We start from the raw sequence: 19,250 nt of genomic DNA, 5'->3' as shown, positions 1-19,250 counted from the left end.
TGGGAGATTGAAAGTGCCAAGTATGTGTGCATAATTTCTCAGTTCTTTTTTTTTTTGGTGGTCATGGCATTGTAGAATATCTGAGAGAAATTTAGAGTGCTTGGACAACCATATTTGCTGGGATATCTTCTCACTTAATTCAGTCTTCCTGATCAAGAGTAATGGGTATTTCTATTCTTAAAGACTTTCTCAGATATGTTTTATTGAGGATGTCTTCCTTCAGAGACTGATTTTCTTTGCCTTTTTTTGCTGTCAGGATCACCTGAAAAATAAAACACAGTATTGCAAAGCCATGTCCAAGAATCTGAATGTGTACATACAGTACATTACTGTAGACTTGGTCTATTTTCGTTAGACTTGTTGACATCCAGTGTTCAGTATTATTACAGTCAGCAGTGCTCAGACCTAGGTAATAGATGTCCTTTATTTAGAGACATCCTGGTCGATAGGAGGAAAAGGAGCTTTGCTATGCAGCAGTTTGTCAATACGTGGAAAAAAAAATTTCTTATAAGGAGGAGCCTAACGTTCTCCTCAGCAAGTTTTACTCCATGTTTTGAATTACCTTTGGTGGAATGTGACCCTTAGGTACTTCTCAGCTTAAGTCAGTCTGAATAGAAATATCTGTATTGCACCCTAGATGTTTTACAGCAATTTTTTCTTCATAAACATACTTAATGTTGCCCTCTTCTGCTGCTTTTGCAAACTGATTCTTTGAAGGTATATGGTGTGCATCCTCATAGTGACAGAACAAGAGTTCAATCCACGTGCTCCTTTTGCAGATCAGATATTTACTTCTCTTGATATTTTCAATCTGTCTGGAAAGATGGGAGAGATTTGAGTTGCTAGAACTGTGTCTTTCTATTCTGCTCCCCCTGCTGCCTTCTACTTCCAGATGAGGTTGTGGTCTGTACCAAACCAAAGATAGCTCCTAAGGTAGCTTCTGAGTTTCAGTGGATCTACTTGCCTTTTCTTTCTCGTTTTGTAAGCTGTGCTGTTCGTGAGCCAAAGCTAATCTGTGTGCATTAGGTATTACACATTTTGTTACTTTCTGCTTTTGCAACTAGGATGAAAACTTTTGATGATATCTAGCTGAGAAGTTAAGGTGAGTGTTTTCTGATACAGATTACTGTATAAATTGACCTTTCAGAAATGGTAAAATGAAACTACCTATCTTGACACTAGTATGTTCTACAGTTCAAGAGACTGAAATGTTCTTTTTGATGTCTCTCGACATATGTAACATTGTGTGCGCATTAAAATTTCCTGCTCTATTGCTGCCTTGGGAAATACTTTTTTTTAGCATTCATTCTTTATTCCAGAAGATATTTTTTGTTCATTGCTTATGTAATCCCCTGTGACTCATCTAGATAAGCATGTAAGAAAGAAAGAGTTGCATGTTTGAAACTGCACTTAAAGATCCCTGGTTTCAATACATGTATTCCTAGCTCTTCCTATTCGAGATTCTTTTGAGCCTCTTTCATCCTTTAGGATTCTGGAAAATGAGGAGGCACTTCACTGTACTTTTACAACCACAACCATGCAGTGGAAGTGGGCAGGATCTGGGCATACCACCACAAACAAAAATTTTGTCTGAAAATGCTATGAATAGGGCTGCTGACAATATTTACTGACGTTTTTCCGTATTTTCATATTGACAAATAGAGATTTTTTTGTTATCTCAGGATGAAGGAGAGGATGACAAATAATAAAATACGTGTCTATTAAAAGGCAGAGATCTGTGTGTATTTCATGTAGACCGTTGCTTTCTGGTGCGGCCAGTTGGAATTTTGCCTCCTCCTACTTTTCTTTCTTGTTTGTGAGAATGGAGCATTAGTTCTGTATGATCATCTTCATTCTTCATTTCTTTAGGAAGCAGGATTTATGAAGAGAGGTAACAGGAAAGTGGATGCTAGGAGTCATTATTCTATCCTAGTGTAATTACACTGGAATCCAGTGAGAAAACCTTAACAATCTTGAGTTTTTGGAAGAAGCAACCATGTATGTTCCTTGAGGCATCTTAGAAGACTGTTTTCTGTGTTAAGGGATCTGATTTACAAGGTCGACAAATATGCTGTTAGAGAAGCAGTTACTTGTACAGCTTGCTCATCCCTCATCCAGGAGAGATTGCTGAGAGAGGCTTTCTGTCAGCCTCCTGGAGCTTTCATAGGCTTGCCTTCACAGCTTTTGAAAGAAATAACATGAAATAACAATGAAAAATGGAAATTGTTAATGTAATAGTGTGCAGTACAAAGTAATAGTATATGGAGTCCCTTAGGGTTTAGTATGTTAGCTTATGTGGGAGCAGCCAGATAAGGTGCTCACATCTTTTAATCCACTGCTCCCAGTTTTTACCAGCAGCTTTTAACATCTCTCTGAGATGTTTCAATTTATTGTTAAATAAAAAAATCTTCATCAGGAAACAGAAGTTTGTCTACAACATGAATGTGAAAGTATGCTCATACATCATCTGAACAAATTGGTGAAGAGAGACAGCGAGGTCTGATCAGCTTATATATTGAGGTACATACATAGAATTTTTGTTCAAAAGTTCTTTCGTACAAGATCACCCACAGGACATGGTTTAGTGATGGTAATGCATCAGGTTCATATCTGGGCTGGATGATCTTGGAGGTCTTTTCCAACCTAAGTGATTCTAGGAGGTCTGCTTTGAAAGCAGTGCTTCCTGTTTTATTATGTTGGCCTATAATATCAGAAGCGGGTGTTGATAGGATGGCAGTAGGGTTAACCTTTGCATTTTGTTGTCGTGCAGCAGATGGCAGTGAGGGGCAGTCTGACATAGAAGTGCATATGAAGCAAAGACAGGGAAATGAATTCCACCATTCAGAAAAATTGCACCCTCTGACATTTATCAATGCTTGCTGAATGAATATGGAGACTAAAGAGTGGATGTAAGCACAGTAAGGCAGTGGGTAGTGTGTTTCAGCAGTAGTGACAGTAGGTCATCCCCACTGATCCAGCTTTATAAGTATAGCATACAGGCTCTTGTTTATCTTGTTAATCCTGGCAAAAACACATAGCTAGTGATGGTGACAATGTTAAAAAGGTGTTTTGTAGCTGATAATTCACTCTATCAAACAATATTAGTGTGTTCTTTGTAGTAGTTTTCATGGAAATGAGCAAGAGTGTAAGGATAAGTGATAGTAGTCACGGCTGTTTTAAACCAGTTTCGGATCACCCAAGAAAGTTAGAGGTCCCAGTCTGATAATAAAGAAGGAATCAGTTTCCCCTTCCTGAGGATCAGGGCTTGCTGAATACTGTAGAGGAGGTTGATCTCCAAGTAGAGCTGCTTCCCTTGCAGCTGCCAGCTCTTAAATGAGGTGAGGGAGGAGTGGAGCCAGGGTCCACCCCTTCCAATAGCACAGATGAATTGTTTCCACCTGTGCTCCCAAGGCTGGCTGTGCCCGTCACCAGGTGCTCAGTCACAGGTTCAGGCTGCACCTAGCAGTTCCCCATACAAGAGGCATTACTTTCAGAGTGACCTGCATATCTTCCTATCCAGACATTGGTACACATCTTTATGAATGTATCTTTCCTCACACTGCAGTTCGTATTTTCATCAGTGTTTCTTTCCTTCCGTCACCATCCTTCATTACTGCCAAACAACAAGCTTCTGAAACACACAAGCGTGTTTAATTAAATCTAAAGAAGTATGTACTATAATATACCAACTTAAAAAAGTAGTGTCCTTGTTAATAGCTAGGCTTAGTGACTACTTAAATAAAGCAGATTATTGTGATTTATATCACTCTAATTTTTTCATGTGGTGAAGCAGTACTAAACTGGTCTTCTGTGAGGCATGTAAAGTCCTAACAGGAGGTGACTGTCTATATTGTGTAAAGTAGGTTTTTCTTCTTCTAACAGTATATATTGATAGAAAAAATAGAATTTAAAAAATTTGTTCTTGCTTCTTTGTGAAGCAGGAGTCCTTTCAGCTCAAATGAAGTACTATTGCTGTGTTTAACTCGATATCATAGATATTTTTATTCACCTGTTTTCTCAGCTCTTACTCTCAAAAACAGGTTTTTTTACCTGTTTTCTAGCTCTTATAGATTCACAAGTTAGGTCTCTTAATTACTTCATATGCTTTTTTTTTTTTTTATCTACAGATAGTAACAGTGGTTGGAGATGTCCAGCTTGTCAGAATGCTTCTACACAAGTTCCTAAAACTTACACTTGTTTCTGTGGTGAGTTTCTTGATTGCTTTTGCAAAGAAAAAGTTGTGTCCTTTTGATTCTTTGTTTTTATTTGTTATTTAAATTCTGATACTGTTGCATCTTTGCCTACATCCTTGAAATTTAACTTTGCTTAATACTGTTGATATGGGAAGGCTGCTGCACAAAGAATCATGTCTGTATCTGTTGCTTAAAAGATCCAAACTAAAGAAGGAGAGAATCATGTTTCCATGTAGTTATATAAAAATGCCTGCTAGAATTGGGCTTTCAACCTGAAAGCTTTCTTTCTGTAGGTTTGAAATAACTTGTGTCTCATTTCTGTGGCACAACACCCCAGAATAATACACAGTTCAAACTGATGTTACTATAAGAATACAAGTTGACTATGTGAACTTTTAATAATTACTTAGCAAGTTTGTCATTTGTGTTGATCAAAGACACGTACAGATTTAATAGAAAAGAGTACTGGGACTATTCAGTTTTATGTAGATATGTGTTTAATTTTTTCAGTTAACGTGTCACTGATAATTTTCAACCTACTTCCTGCCAAGTAGGCCTCTTTGAGGTAAGCCAGAAACTTGTAGTTAATGAACTTGCCCTTAAGAAACTAAGCCTGTGCTGTAATAGGTAACAGTTTTATCTACTGTTCTACTTATCTGAACACTTCAGTGTGTCAATTAAGAGCAGTGTAACTACAGGTAAGTATGACAGTTGTTTGAAATGTGTGAAACCTTACAAGTGTAGGTAGAATGCAAGTTTTTGGTTTTTTTTCCAAATGAAAATTATAATATAGGCCATCTGTGAAATAAAAAGGAGATTCTACTTAAACTGTTGAATAGTTTTGGGACATCTGCAGGAGGAACCTCACATTGTCCGCATTGTCAGCATTAGCAGAACACTGTTGGAAAACAAATCTTTAATCTATGCATAATTATATATTAAGTGGCATTTGGTTTAAGCAGTTGCTTATGTAAAGTTATCTTGTATTTGTTGCAGAATACTAAATTTGTGTTGAGTGTAGTCTGACTTAACTGATTTTTGGGTTTTTTGTTCCCTTGATTGCTTGGAGAAATTCCTAGCTTACTTTTCTTTTGAATCTTCTAATTTTCAGGGTTTTTTTCTCTGGAAGAATGCCCGGGTGAATTAAGCAATCCATATTGTTTATTCAGTTTTCCTAAGTTTCTAATTACACTGCAAATGAAGATGTAATAAATGAGATAAAGTATTTGTCACTTAAATTTTTTTTTTACTTATTACGACTCCAATTTGTAATACTAGATCAAGTTGCTTCTCTTACAGAAAGACAAATACATTTGTCAGAGTTAAAGTTAATTACAGTGGTAGTTAATCACACAAATGTATTTGTGTGATTGTTGTTAGATACAAGGTTTGCTAAGAATGCATCATGTGAATTAAAATGTAGTTTCAATAGTCATCTGAAAAAAAAACAGAAATGACTTGAGGATAATTTAAAGGATATATCACTCCTTGTTTAGAACTTCCTGCTGCATTCATCAAAATGTCGACGTGTAGTGCTTAAGTTTGTGTAGAGTCAGATTCTCTTTAGAGAAGTGTCTTTCGTAATTTGCATAGTCATTTCATACTTTCCCCATTTCTTTAGTAGCTAGATCTTTCTTATTGACAGTGGTATCTTTATTTTTCTGTGTTGAGACAGCAAGGCAATTAGATTCTTAAGTTCTCCTGTGTACTAACAGACTTATGAAGAGCATAGAAGAAAATAATCTGAAGCTTGTTAATCCAGTGGAATTTACTTTAAACGATGTTAAGTACTCATCAGCAATAAAAGATGGAAAAAGAAAAAAAGCATAACATCTCATGGTTCCCCCCCCCCACCCCCCAAAAAAAGCCTTTTTTAAATCAGTATTGACAATGAAACTACTTGTTTCTGGTCTGATATTTCTCCCAGGTTCAGTATTGCATTCAAGTCAGTAAACATGTTTTTGGCTTTGACCTTTTCTTTAGGTAAGGTACACAATCCAGAATGGAATAGAAATGAAATTCCACATAGCTGTGGGGAACTCTGTGGAAAGAAGAGGCAGTGTTTGGATTGTCCACATCTATGTAATATGTAAGTAATTGTAATGTGAACGTATTGAGAATTTATTTTGCAGAAAGTGAAGGTAAGAACTTGGAGAAGAAAGATATGCCTGCTGTGAGTGAAGGTCAGGTTTGAGACCATGTAAGGAACCTGAAGGAGCACCAATCTGTGGGACCCGAAGAGATCCATCCAAGGGTTCTGAGGGAACTGGCAGGTGAAGTTGCCAAGCCACACTACCTGTCATGTTTGAAAGGTTGTGGTAGTCTGATGAAGTTTTCTGATGGAAAAAGGGGAAAGAAGCAAAGGTTATTTGTATGTATAAAGTGAGTTCACAGCAGAGGAGGGGCAGGAGGTCAGCTCCAATAGTTGTAGCAGCATTTCCATATTACAGGAACTGAACCTACAGCTTAACTTGTTTCAAGAGCTATTGTTCTAGTCAAGAAAATAGTGAAATAAAGTAAATTAAATGTGTATCCAGTAGTCAACAGAAATTTTAGATGCTTTGTTTTCTGTAGAAACAATCGTGTATCTCGATCTGCCAGCAGTGGTTCTTGTTTTGACTGGAGGTCCATTTAATTCTGTTGTTTTTCTTTTCTTTACCTTGCAAATTATTGAGGTTAAGAAGGCATTTCATGTATTTAACTATTTGTTCAGACAGCCAGACTTCTGAAACATAATCATTGTGGAGATCTTAATCATTCTCTATATCTTGAATTAGTTTGTTTTGACACAATTCACAGAATCACCAAGGTTGAAAAAGACCTTCAAGATCATCCAGTCCAACCATCCATTTATCACCAACAATACTCACTAAACCATGTCTCTCAACACAAAATCCAAACGTGACAGTTGATATGTCATATTTCAGTGAAGAGAGGCAAAAAGAGGAATTTGATTTTCAGTTTTGGCTGTATTACTTGGATCTTTTTCGGTAGTACAGAGATAATATTATATCTGTAAAGTTAACTGAGTTAGGCCAGTTTTTTATTGTATAAAAGTGAATGATACATTCTTCTGCTTTTTTGTATTCTGTTTTGAGAAATTTTTAATGGTCAGAAGCAATTTTTTTCTACTTCTGGTATATAATCAAAAGCTTTTCAGTCTTTTTAACATTGAGATCTTAAAATTTCTCCAAAGTTTTCTAAAAATCAGAACTTTAATAGAACTTTTTATTTCACATGCACTGTTATGAATAGCCATTTCAGTCTTGAATGATTCAATCAATTGAATGATTGAATCATTCAATCTGGAATGAAATAATGTTTCTTTATTGTTTAATACTTCTTTCCCATATGGAGAATATTGTAGTAGGACTCTTTTCAGACTGTTATTTCAGTGATAGTGCTGCTTTTGTAGTTCAGGATCATACTAGATGTTCTTCACTGTGGTTTGCAGGGTAGGGTTTGAAGTGCTGGTGATTGAAACACAGCTCAGTTTTCAGACTAGACTTGATCTAGCTAATACTCTGATTCAGTGAAATACTGATTCTCTTGCAGAATCCTGATCTATCTCAGGAGAGGTGTGAGTCTGTGGAGGACCTTTATTACTGGTCTGCAAGAAGTAGATGCCTTAAGTCTTTTGAGAACATCCAGACTGCAGTTGCTGACTTTCGAACTTTCTACAGTGCTTAGAAGAAACAGATGTTGTTTTTCTCTTCTTTCCTGTTGCAGTCTGCATTAGTTGTTCAGTTTCTTATCTGGGAAGTTTTTGATCAATGGCAATAGTTTTGTGTCTCTGCAAGCTGTGTATTTGTACTCCGTGGCATTGTGATCTGCGTCAAGAGCTGTGAAGGTACCTTTTAAAGTCCTGATTTGCTCCCAGTTTCAAATGTTATCGTTCAGCTTGTTCCACATGAGTAAAGCCATGCTGAGATTATCCAGTCCCTGGAGGTATGGAAATGACCAAAGGTGCCAAGAATGTGCTTTGTTCTTTATCTCTTGCTGCAAATGCTGTTATGTGGAATGGATGCTTTTTGTCTTTTGGACAGCTATCTGGCTTGTGATTATAGTCTGTAGAGGAATGCACTTTTAGCTTCAGTGCAACGTGTGGAACTAAACTTTACAACTCATATAAGGTTATAAAGCAGGTATGTTAATTACAGTGCTGAGAAGCACTGGGGATGTTTCTACTATCAGCACTTCAAATATTACATGATTCAAAGTCCATTATATTTCCAAAGATAGTACATATTCATCAATTACGCATGAGACAATTAACATATACAGGCCTATGTCAGGTTGTGATTTATGAGGGCTCATAGTCTTCTGTTCTGTGGTCTCCTCCACCATCTAGTGTCCTTTCAGCATTATGACAGTCCAACCACCAGTCTTTTACTTCATCCAAGGATCTTCCTCACTTGTACTCTAGGTGAACTTTCTTCATCGACACATGCTCTGTACGAGAATGCCTATTGTAAGTAATTCATGGGTACTGAAATCATAACAGTTGTTCACTTGGCACTTGCTCATTACTTCTGGACATCTGCTTGTCCTTGGATAGAGATAAGATTGGCAGCCTGTCTTTTGATTATGTACACTGGGGTGTAGAAGATCAGGAGGAAAGCAGAGAGTATCTTGACGTAATCCTAGAGAGAGACAATTTGGCCTTGTGTGGAGGCCCTGGCTTTCATTCTTGTGTTTCAGCATCTAAAAACTTTCTATGAGGGTCTCTTACCAAAACAAAGTAGCCTTCCAACATATTATCTAGTTTATAATACTACATCTGTACTATTCACAACATCTAACAACAGTTTTGCAAGCAAGAATTAATCACATAGTACAACAATTTATTTCTTCTAATACTACAAAGTATTTCTAAAATAGGCTAGTAAAGTGTATGGTATTTCTATGTTTTTTCCAGTCAGCTACTTCTAAAAACAAGTTACAAAATATATTGTGCTCTACTTCTTCAAATTAAGTATTTGTAACTATCATAGACTCACAGAATGGTCTGAGTTGAAAAGGACCTCAATGATCATCTAGTATCAACCCCCTGCCATAGGTAGGGTCACCAACCAGCAGCCCAGGCTGCCCAGAGCCACATCCTGCCTGGCCTTGAATGCCTGCAGGGATGGGGCATCCACAGCCTCCTTGGGCAACCTGTTCCAGTGCCTCACCACCTCTGGGTGAAAAACTTCTCCTAATATCCAACCTAAACCTCCCCTGTCTCAGTTTAAAACCATTCCCCTTGTCCTATCACCATCCACCCTCACAAACAGCCGTTCCCCTCCTGTTTCTACGCTCCCTCCAAGCACTGGAAGGCCACCATGAGGTCTCCCACAGCCTTCACTTCTCCAAGCTAAACAAGCCCAGTTCCCTCAACCTTTCTTCATAGGAGAGCTGCTCCAGCCCTCAGTATATGTTGGACACTTCTTTTCATGTGGGAATTGTAGTGTGAATGAGGATGCACTCTACCACCATCTGCTTTATGAAAACACGCTGTGTTCTCACTGTTTCAGAGTGATTGAATTAGAGGTGTGAAACTTTTATCATCTAAATGGATCATTAGTAGTTCATCATTCTGTATCCTCCGCTTGAAGACTTCAGCAGATGTAGAGGTCTAGATCATGATCTATGTCCAGATGAGTTTTTCTCAAGAGAGTTCTCAAAGGTATACTTGTCATCAGGGCCAGGAGGCAGTGTTATTGTGCTTGCATGAGTTTAGGTGCTCTCAGAAAACTGTCTAGTATTTATTTAGATTGTGAGTTTGCTCCCACATACTTCTGCAGGAAGTCAAGGTTTATGATGTTAGGTTTTTGGACCTTTGTACCACAAATGCCTTTCTGTTCAATGAGACCTTAAATTTTTTTTTTTTTTTTTTTTAAACCTGTTTTCATCTTACTGTCAAGACTTTCACCTTATATTCTAAAGTAAGGATCAGTTTGCAGGAGTAAACTATGCATACTCTTCTCAAATTAAAAAGTGGTTGACTGACATAAACGATCTGTCCACCGTGAGTCTTTGATGTTCACAATATTGCCCCTTTTTTCCAGCATTTAATCCCATCTATTCTCTGAGCCTTTTTACAGTTAAGTACATGCTGCTACCATTTTAAGACCGTTTTAGTGTATTGCCTTCCAGTTGATCAGACCCGGGTTTTCAAAAACCACAGGTAGTCTGTCAACACTGCAGTTAATTGATGAGACAATACCAGGATTTCCAGTGCAAACATCGTTCCCTCTTCTCCTCATATGTGACATCAGAGGAACATTATTGTCATAGCTTTGTAGTAGGATGCTTGTATTTCCTCCATCTGGCATATAGATGAGAGGTGCAGAGCACAGGAGGTGTTATAGTCTAGCCATTGTAATGGTGATTTAAACTTAAGCCTCTTTGCAGCTACAGGAGGCTTTTGCAAATGCAGGCTCTCCTACTGGGGGCTTCAACCATCCTGACACCTGCTGGAAAAAATAGCTGTGTGCTGCAGTCAATCCAGAAGGCTCCTGGAACGCACTGAGCTTAACTTTTTAAGTAATAGATAGCCCTACGAGGAATCCCCTCTTGCATCCCCCTCTGCAGTACTGGACCTGTTGCTCACCAATGCAAGTAAACTGATTCGTGATGTCAGGATTGGAGGCTGCCTGGGCTGTAGTGGCCATGCGGGGATGGAGTTCACCCTCTTGATGGATAACAGACAAAATCAGAATGCTAAGTTTCAGGAAAGCCGCGTTCCAGCTCTTCAGGGACTTAGTCAACAAAACTCCCTGGAAACTATCCTCAAAGACAGGGAAGCAGAGCAGAGCTAGCAGATCTTTTTTAAGGAAGTTTTCCTTAGGGAGCAAGAGGTCTCCTTCCCCAGGTGTAGGAAGTCAGGAAGGCAAGAGACTGGCATGGCTGAACCAGGACCTGCTGGTCAAACTGTAGAGCAAGAAGGAAGTGCATGGGTAGTGAAAACCAGGTACACTGATAAGAGTATAGGGATGCTGCTTAGCTGTGCAGGAATGGGTCAGGAAGGCTGGACTTGGCAAGGAGTGCAAAGAGGAAGAAAGGCTTTTACAAGTATGTAAACCAGAAAAGGAATGTTCAGGAGGGTGTAGCTCCCTAGTGAGCAGTACAGGCAAACTGATGACAACGGACAAGGGGAAGACTGAGGTACTCAGCAACATTTTTGTCTCAGTCTTCACTGGCAGTTGTTCTCCATAAACACTTCGAGTGAACAGGATGGAAGATAGCAACTGGTGGAACAAAATCAGGTTCGTGATCCCTTGAAGAAACTGAACATCCATAAGTACTTGGACAAGATGCATCCCAGAGTCCTGAGAAAGTTGACTGATGAAGTCACTAAGCCACTCTTGATGATATTTGAATGGTCATGGCAGTGGGGTGAAGCCCCTGGTGACTGGAAAAAAGGCAGCGTAGCAGACATTTTTAAGAATGGTAGAAAGGACAAACCAGTTGAGACAAGAAGTGAGGTAAGTCTGATGGGCTCATCAGGGAAGATCATGGAGTGCATCCTTCTAGAAACTGTGCTGAGGCACGTGGAAGGTAGGGAGGTGATAAGAGACAGCCAATGTGGCTTCACCAAGGGCAAGTCCTTCCTGACCAAGCTGGTGGCCTTCTATGATGGCATAATTGTGTAGATGGACAAAGAGCCGCTGATGGCACCTGTCTGGACTTCAGTAAGGCTTTTGAAATAGTCTGTCACAACATCCTTCTTTCTAAATTGCAAAGATGTGGATTTGATGGATGGACATTTCAGTGGATGAGGAACTGATTGTGAGATCTAACCCAGTAAGTGATGGTGAATGTCCAGATGGTCAGTGTCCAGATTTACGTGGCTTAATGTCCAGATGGAGAACAGTAACAAGTAGAGTCCCTCAAAGGTCGATACTGGGAATGATGCTCTTTAATATCTTCATCAGTGGGATTGATTTTGCAGATGACACCAAGCTGTCTGGTGTGCTTGAGAGACCTAGACAGTTTCAAGCAGTGGACCCAGGAGAACCTCACAAGTTTCAGCAAATCCAAGGGCCTTGCACCTGGGTTGTGGCAACCCATCCACTATCAATACAAGGTGTGAAAGAATAGAACACAGCCCTGCTGAAAAGAACTTTTGAATACAGGTGAATGGCAAGCTGGACATGATAAGTTGATAGCAAGTTATTTTATGTCTTTAATATAAATGCATAAGTCTGTGTAGGACTGCCCTGGGTTCTTCCCGACTCTTGTCAAGGATACTTTTAGTTCCCAGGCTGGCAGTTTTTCGCATTATAACCTGTACACATCTTTCATGTTTTCTTTCAGCTAGAATCGGAAGTGTTTCCTTAGCTTTTGTGACCCTGGTGGTTTTGGATTTCAAGATTTGCCATCTCTTTTATTATTGTAAGGGATGTCTGAAATTTGTGCTCTTCTTTCAAAAGTTAGGTTATAGAGAGCATTTCTTCAGCGTACATTTGTCTACAGCCAGTTTATTCCAATCTGTTGATCCATTTGATAATTGCTTTCTATTGAAGTGCTATTTTGAATACTAATTCATATTATGGATTTTTTTTTGGCTGTACATATGTTTGTTTGTTTTAATAGTTTACTGATTCCCAACCATGTATTTTCAATGCATGTTTTTTTTTTTTTTTTTTTTTTTTTAAGTGCAGTGGTGTGGGTGACATTGTTTGTGTTAATCTACTTTCCGTAGTGTTCTGGGCTTTTTATTTTCCTGTGCTATCACATTGGTTGAGCTTTAACTTCTGCCATGCTGTTAGCATTTCAGTATGCTACTGACAAAATTTAGTTGGATTGTTGCATAAATGTGGCGTTAAATAATCCATTTTGGTGAAAATGAGCGAGGCTAACTTACTGTGTTTTACTAATGAATCTGTGAGTAATATTTGCTTAGGTTATTGAAATAATTAGTATAAACAGCTCAGTGGGCAGGCAAGCAGCTCCTCAAAATGAGAGTAATTTGCTTGTGTCAGCTGTGGCATGCTTTAGAAAATTAGTTCTCTTCACATTTAAATATGCTGAAAACTATTTTAGATTTTTAGGTTCTTCATCAGTCTAGCATCTAGCTTAAAATGAAATAAAATGTTCCAAATAATAAACGTAATGACAAACCTCAGCTTTTTTTTAAGAGTTAATCATCTGTGTAGACTTTGAAATTTCCCTGCCAACTGGCATTGTGCTGTGCCTTTTGAGGACACTTGAAAAAGTTCTTATAAAGGCAGTAATTGAAACTTCGTGCTCTGTTAGTTTAAACCTTACTGTCTGGTCTTTCCTGATAGGTCTTTGGTGCTGTAATCTTCACAACAGTTATGGAAAGTCCTTTGGGGCTGTATTATCAAATAAAACACTTCTAAGCAGATAGATAAAGGTTATTTTTTCTTACGTCTAGCTGTACCTTTACTCCCAACCCTTATAGTAGGTTAGTTCTCTGGAGCAGCACCAGCAATCATTTGTGAAAAAATCATCCATGCTAGTGACAAATAATGAAGTTTCAATAAAAGTAAGACTCCGAATGCACTGAACAGAACATAATACTGAGGTCTCAGCATCTGTCTTTGCATTCACTTTGTAATGCTGTAACGGAAATGTCACAGCCTGAAGCAGAGATTGAGCACCTGATGGGAAGGCAGGGCCAACCCAGGAGAGCTCAGATGCATGCAGTGCACTGAGTGACCTGAAGGAGTGGAGCCAGGATCTACTCCTTCCCAGACCTCATTCAGGGGTTGGCAGTGGAGACAGGGGTATCTCTCTGGAGATGTCTGTGTGTCCGGGGAACCTTGTACAGGCTTTCTGAAGGTAAGCAGCTGCTTTCTCTCTGGACTTACTGCTGTCACGTCTGAGTGGATCCTCACTTGGCTGCAGCCCAGGATCTTGCTGCTCTGCTGTCTTATTGCATTTTCTATTGTGTTTCAAACACGTTAATTAAGTGTATTTTTTGTTTCTCTTTTAAAAACACCAAAATGTGGAGGCACTGTCTGTCTTTACTATAGCTTCTGCATAAACCAAATCATGCTGTAGTTGCTTGCTAAATAAGAAGTGTGTGAGTGCATGCATGTTCAGTCCATCAATCCATGCAGAATTTATATTTTTTAAGTTAGAAGAAACCGTAGCAGGGAAATTTTGGTGAGGGAACTTTTGCTGAGGAAAGTGAATGTGTTAATGATTTGTGCATGTAATATTTGAGTGTTACCCCAATGGGCACAGTTGAGCTGATGCAGGCCATCTGCTGAAATGCAGGATGTGAAATACATAACAGCAGTGTTATTGACTTGACAGCAACAGCAGTATGGAATATTTTGTTCAGCCTCACTGTCTGAAAACTTTTGAGACTGATGCAACTATAACCATTTCTAATATTTTTATATGATTTAAAATGATTTCTTATCCTGCAGGAGTAAACTATATACATCCAGAGTTTTGAGAATGTACTGGTTCCTAAAACTTCTCTGTATTTTTGGGGTAACTGTATTTTATTTCCCCAGGAGTGTAATAAATTTAGAGATTACTTTAAAATTTCATTTGCTTTTTTGTTTCATTTTTAAGCCTGTGTCATCCAGGACCTTGTCCTTCATGTCCAGCCTTTGTGACAAAAACATGTGAATGTGGACAAACAAGGTGAGAATATTTCTATTATGGAAACAAAAGTTTATGTAATAGTAGTGTTTCTTTTCTGAGCTATAATTAATGTTTGTATAATTTTTGTTTATTCCAGTCTTGAAGGCTGTCTTTTTCTTGCGTGTCTGATGCATGTGTTGTCATTTTCAGCAGCGTGACTGTACTGCCTATGCTTTGTGATCTTTCATGCTCCGTTGCTCTGAGAGGAAGTTATGACTGATTCTATGTAATAAAATATTTGCCCATGTTTCAAAAGAAAAAAACATATTCAGTGTTAGCATTCCTATTCCTGTATCCTATTTGCAGGTGGAGGCACTTAATCTTCAGAGGAAAATAGATAAATTGTAGATAACTGTATTTTATTTTACGTAAGATTGATTCATTGAATTGTAAGGAATAGTTAGTAAAAGAAAAGGCAATTCTAACTGTTTTTCCCAAATGCATGCAAATTGCTGTTTGCTTTTTTTTTTTATAGTGCTGCATTTAACATTTAAAACATCGTTCTAAGCAGCATTTTGTCATACGTGCTGTATCACCATCCAAGATGCACCTCAAACTTCAAGTTATTTTCAAATTGCTATTTCGCACATCTCATAGTGGGTAAAGTCAGTTGTTGAAACTGTATAAAGACCAGGAAATTTTTGAGTTTTAGAGTCAGAATATTTTATAATAACATGCAGTTTATGTTGGTTATATTCGCATGCATCCTAGGTAAAAGCAAACAAAAAAGCTTAAACTTGAATTCTTCTGCCTTTCCTTGATTAAGCAGCTACAATCTCTGGGAGATTTAAATTCAAGCTACACTGATGTGGGCGGGAGGGGAGTATTCTTAGTTGTGAAAAATGTAGGCTGCATCACTATTAATACTCATATCACTGTCTTCATTGTACCCAGTGGACTTCAGATCATTTAAAGCTGTAGGAAAGATTTGTGTAATGGTGTAATGGAAATATCTGCTCTTGGCCCAATGGCGTAGCCATACTTCAAGTTTCAAAATATGTCTTTTTTCCCCCATTTTGTTGACAGAAGTCTGTTATGCTTTTCAGTAAGTTCTCTGTGGATTTAAGGTAGCTGACAGAATGTGGTGTCATTCTTCTGCAGTCATTCAGTTCGCTGTGGCCAGTCAACAAAAATTCATTGTTCTAATGTATGTGGAAGTACTTTAAACTGTGGCAAGCACAGATGTACTCAGGTGTGCCATGCAGGAGAATGTTTACCTTGCCAACTAAAAGTACAGCAAGGTAAGTATCAGAATGCCTTACACTTTTCTTTTTTTTTTTTGGAAAGGGTCCAGAGGAGGGCGACTAAGATGATCAGGGGGCTAGAGCACCTCCCCTATGAGGACAGGCTGAGGGAGTTGGGCTTGTTCAGCCTGGAGAAGAGAAGGCTGCGGGGCGACCTCATTGCAGCCTATCAATACCTGAAGGGAACCTACACCCAGGAGGGGAGTAAACTCTTCATAAGGGCTGACAATAGCAGGACTAGGGGAAATGGATCCAAGTTGAAGGAGGGAAGATTTAGGTTGGATGTTAGGGGGAAGTTCTTTACGAGGAGAGTGGTTGGGCCCTGGAACGGGCTGCCCAGGGAGGTTGTGGATGCCCCGTCCTTGGACGTGTTCAAGGCCAGGTTGGACGGGGTCCTGGGCAACCTGATCTAAATGTGTATGTTTGGTGGCCCTGCTAGGCAGGGGGGTTGGAACTACATGATCCTTGAGGTCCCTTCCAACCCGGGTGATTCTGTGATTCTGTGATTCTGTGTGATTTTCCTCCATGATATATGTATACTAGGAAAACAAGAGGTGGGGAGGAAGAGGACTTTGCCGTGAGGCAGGGCTTTACTTTGAGTTAAGATCTGTTGCTAGAATATTTAAAGACTGGAAAATTAGAATTGCTATATATTAAAATAGGAATATGAACATGGCTAGAAGAATTCTGCTGTGAGGTTTAGGATGCTGGAACACAAGTTCCGTGAAGATGAGTAGAACTAGTTACTTTAGGTTGAGAAGGCTTAGGAAGAACTGAGTCTTTCAGTAGTTTAACAGGAGATTATCAAGAAGATGGAGCCAGCCTGTGTATGTATGTTAAGAGGACAAGACAACAGGCTAAACTGAACTGGTTGTAAGGAAAAACATTTTGTGTGTACGTGGGAACTTGGAGTTTTTTAGACCCAGCTGAGTAAAACAGTGAGTAATGTGATCTGATCTCATTGCTGGCTCAGCTTTGAGGGTTTGGATTAGCTGACTGTTTCAACCTGAATTGACCTATGATCCTACTTAAGATTACATCATTCCAAGATTTTAAACACTATGGAAAAAGAATAGAGACTGACAAATCACCTTTCAACGAAGTACTCATGAGTGCTGCTTAAAATTTTAAAATTTTAAAACTCAGTTGTGGAAAGGAAACTATATCATACTTGTTCCAGTATACTAAAGCAAATGCAGTTTTCTAAATAAATAATTCAAAAAATATTTTCATTTTCCTGACATTTTTAGGTAATACTTAACTCGTAATGTATACTGCTTTAATATGAAAGCTTTTTGTGAAGCTATAGATTCCCCTTTGGTTTTTGTCTCATCAAAACAAAAGTGGTATTTCAGAATCTATAGGATTGAGAAATCTCTGAATTAAATCTCATGTACTTAGGAAAAAAAAAAAAAGGACTATTTTTCGCATCTCACAGTTTTGCATTTGCTCTGTTGCTGTGTTTTGTCACTGATACTTTTATTGTTTTCTGTGTAACGTTGCTTTCTTTTAGTGTGTTACTGTGGGAAAAACTTTAAAGAAGTACTGTGTGGGACAAAGGAAGAATTTTATGATGGATTTGGGAGTTTCTCATGTCAGAATACGTGTGGCAAGTAAGTTCACAATTTAGGCTTCTGAAAAATGAGAGGTCATTTTGTTCATACTTAGTGGTCATATCATTGTAATTCCCCTTTTTTTTTGTTATTTTTTTCACAGAACATTAAACTGTGGGAGGCACAACTGCACACAAGTATGCCATCCTCAACCTTGCCAACTCTGTCCACGACTTCCACAAGTAGTTTATCGCTGTCCCTGTGGTCAGACTCCTCTTAGCAAGTTACTGGAACTAGGATGTATTGAACGTAAAATATGCACTGATCCTATCCCATCATGTGGAAAAACGTGTGGCAAACCTCTCTCTTGTGGTAGCTATGGTAATGAGAACTTTCTGTATCACAGTATCAAAAAAACATCTCACATTATTTTTAAAAAAAACAACTTTCATGTCAAAGATATTTTTAAGGATTTGAGTACGAGTGCTGCTGCAGAGCCTGTGAGATAGGCTGTATTTGTTCAAAGGAATCATCTACAATAGCTAGTTCTAAAATTTTGTTTCCATAGACTTTCATACTGGTGGAACTGTAGGAATTTCTTGCTGTTTGTGTCTCATAAAAGCCCGCCTAGATCTTCATTGTTGATTTGAAGACTAGTAGAGATAAATGATTTCGCTTACAACCTTTAGATGCTGTTACTAAGCACTCATTCACTGTGGCCACAAAGAGAAGTGTGGCGATAGGCCATGCAGTGAAATGTGATGTTGGGCAGTTGAAAGGAAGAAGTTATTTACAGAACTAAATAGTTTCTTCAGTGATTGCATTAATTAAATAGAAGTATATTTAAGTGAGACTGTATGACACTTCAATTTTATAAAACCACATAATTAATCATACCTTCTTATACTTGAAATTCCACTGAAGTGTAATTTACTGCAGCTAACTCAGGGAGTGAAAGATGAAAGTATGCATAAGTCTTCTTCATTTAGGATGAACAAGAAGGAAGAATTATGTACTTAAAATTTATGAAACTTGTGTAAGATGTTTATCTTGCAAATTTAAAATATTAAAATCAATGTTAATTGCAGACTTAACTGTTTAGTCTACATATTTAGGATCATAAAGTTCCAAATAATAGAAAAAAAAGCAACTGTGAAATCCTTGAACTCTTTTGTCTGTTTGAGCCCATATGTCAGAATGGAAACCCAGCTGCCAGTAGGCTTGGTATCTGCAAACTGTGGTGCTCCAGATAAATACCTTGTTACTGATCATGCATTTTATTTATTTTAATCTTTTTACTTTAATTTTGATAGAGTTGCTTCATACATGTGAAAGCCTGTGCCATGAAGGAGACTGTAAACCATGTTCTCAAACATCAAATATTTATTGTAGGTGTGGCTTCAAAAAAAAGGTGAGTGCATAGAGCTTGACCAGGAAAACAGGTAGTTGGTGGGTTTTGTTTTTGTTTTTGTTTTGTTTAAGCTGTGGAGAAAAGGAAGGTAAGAAGGTGTTGTTGCCTCTGTAGTTACAGGGGTGTCTGCTATGTCAGAACTGATAGACATCAGCTAGATGTGCTGTGAAGCGCCAGTGTAGGCTAGTTACCATGAATACAATTTCTGAAGGATTACTGCAGTACTTACAGAATTTTC

At 38.4% G+C, this 19,250-nt stretch overlaps 1 protein-coding gene across 1 annotated transcript in view; it reads left to right on the top strand.

The window, feature by feature from the left end:
- NFX1 (nuclear transcription factor, X-box binding 1) overlaps positions 1–19,250 on the top strand; it is a gene marked incomplete at both ends in the record, with an annotated part of 70,753 nt that overhangs the window by 19,586 nt on the left and 31,917 nt on the right. Inside the window, 7 exons of the mRNA XM_079533922.1 lie at positions 4,128–4,205; positions 6,177–6,282; positions 14,733–14,804; positions 15,906–16,045; positions 17,562–17,661; positions 17,765–17,982; positions 18,915–19,012. Coding sequence (XP_079390048.1) covers positions 4,128–4,205; positions 6,177–6,282; positions 14,733–14,804; positions 15,906–16,045; positions 17,562–17,661; positions 17,765–17,982; positions 18,915–19,012 — 812 coding nt within the window. The remainder of the gene's footprint in view (positions 1–4,127; positions 4,206–6,176; positions 6,283–14,732; positions 14,805–15,905; positions 16,046–17,561; positions 17,662–17,764; positions 17,983–18,914; positions 19,013–19,250) is intronic.

Source organism: Tetrao urogallus (assembly GCF_951394365.1).
Source record: "Tetrao urogallus genome assembly, chromosome: 3".
Lineage (NCBI taxonomy): Eukaryota > Metazoa > Chordata > Aves > Galliformes > Phasianidae > Tetrao > Tetrao urogallus.
Note: the sequence above shows the minus strand (reverse complement) of the source record. Positions and strands in the feature narration are given on the sequence as shown.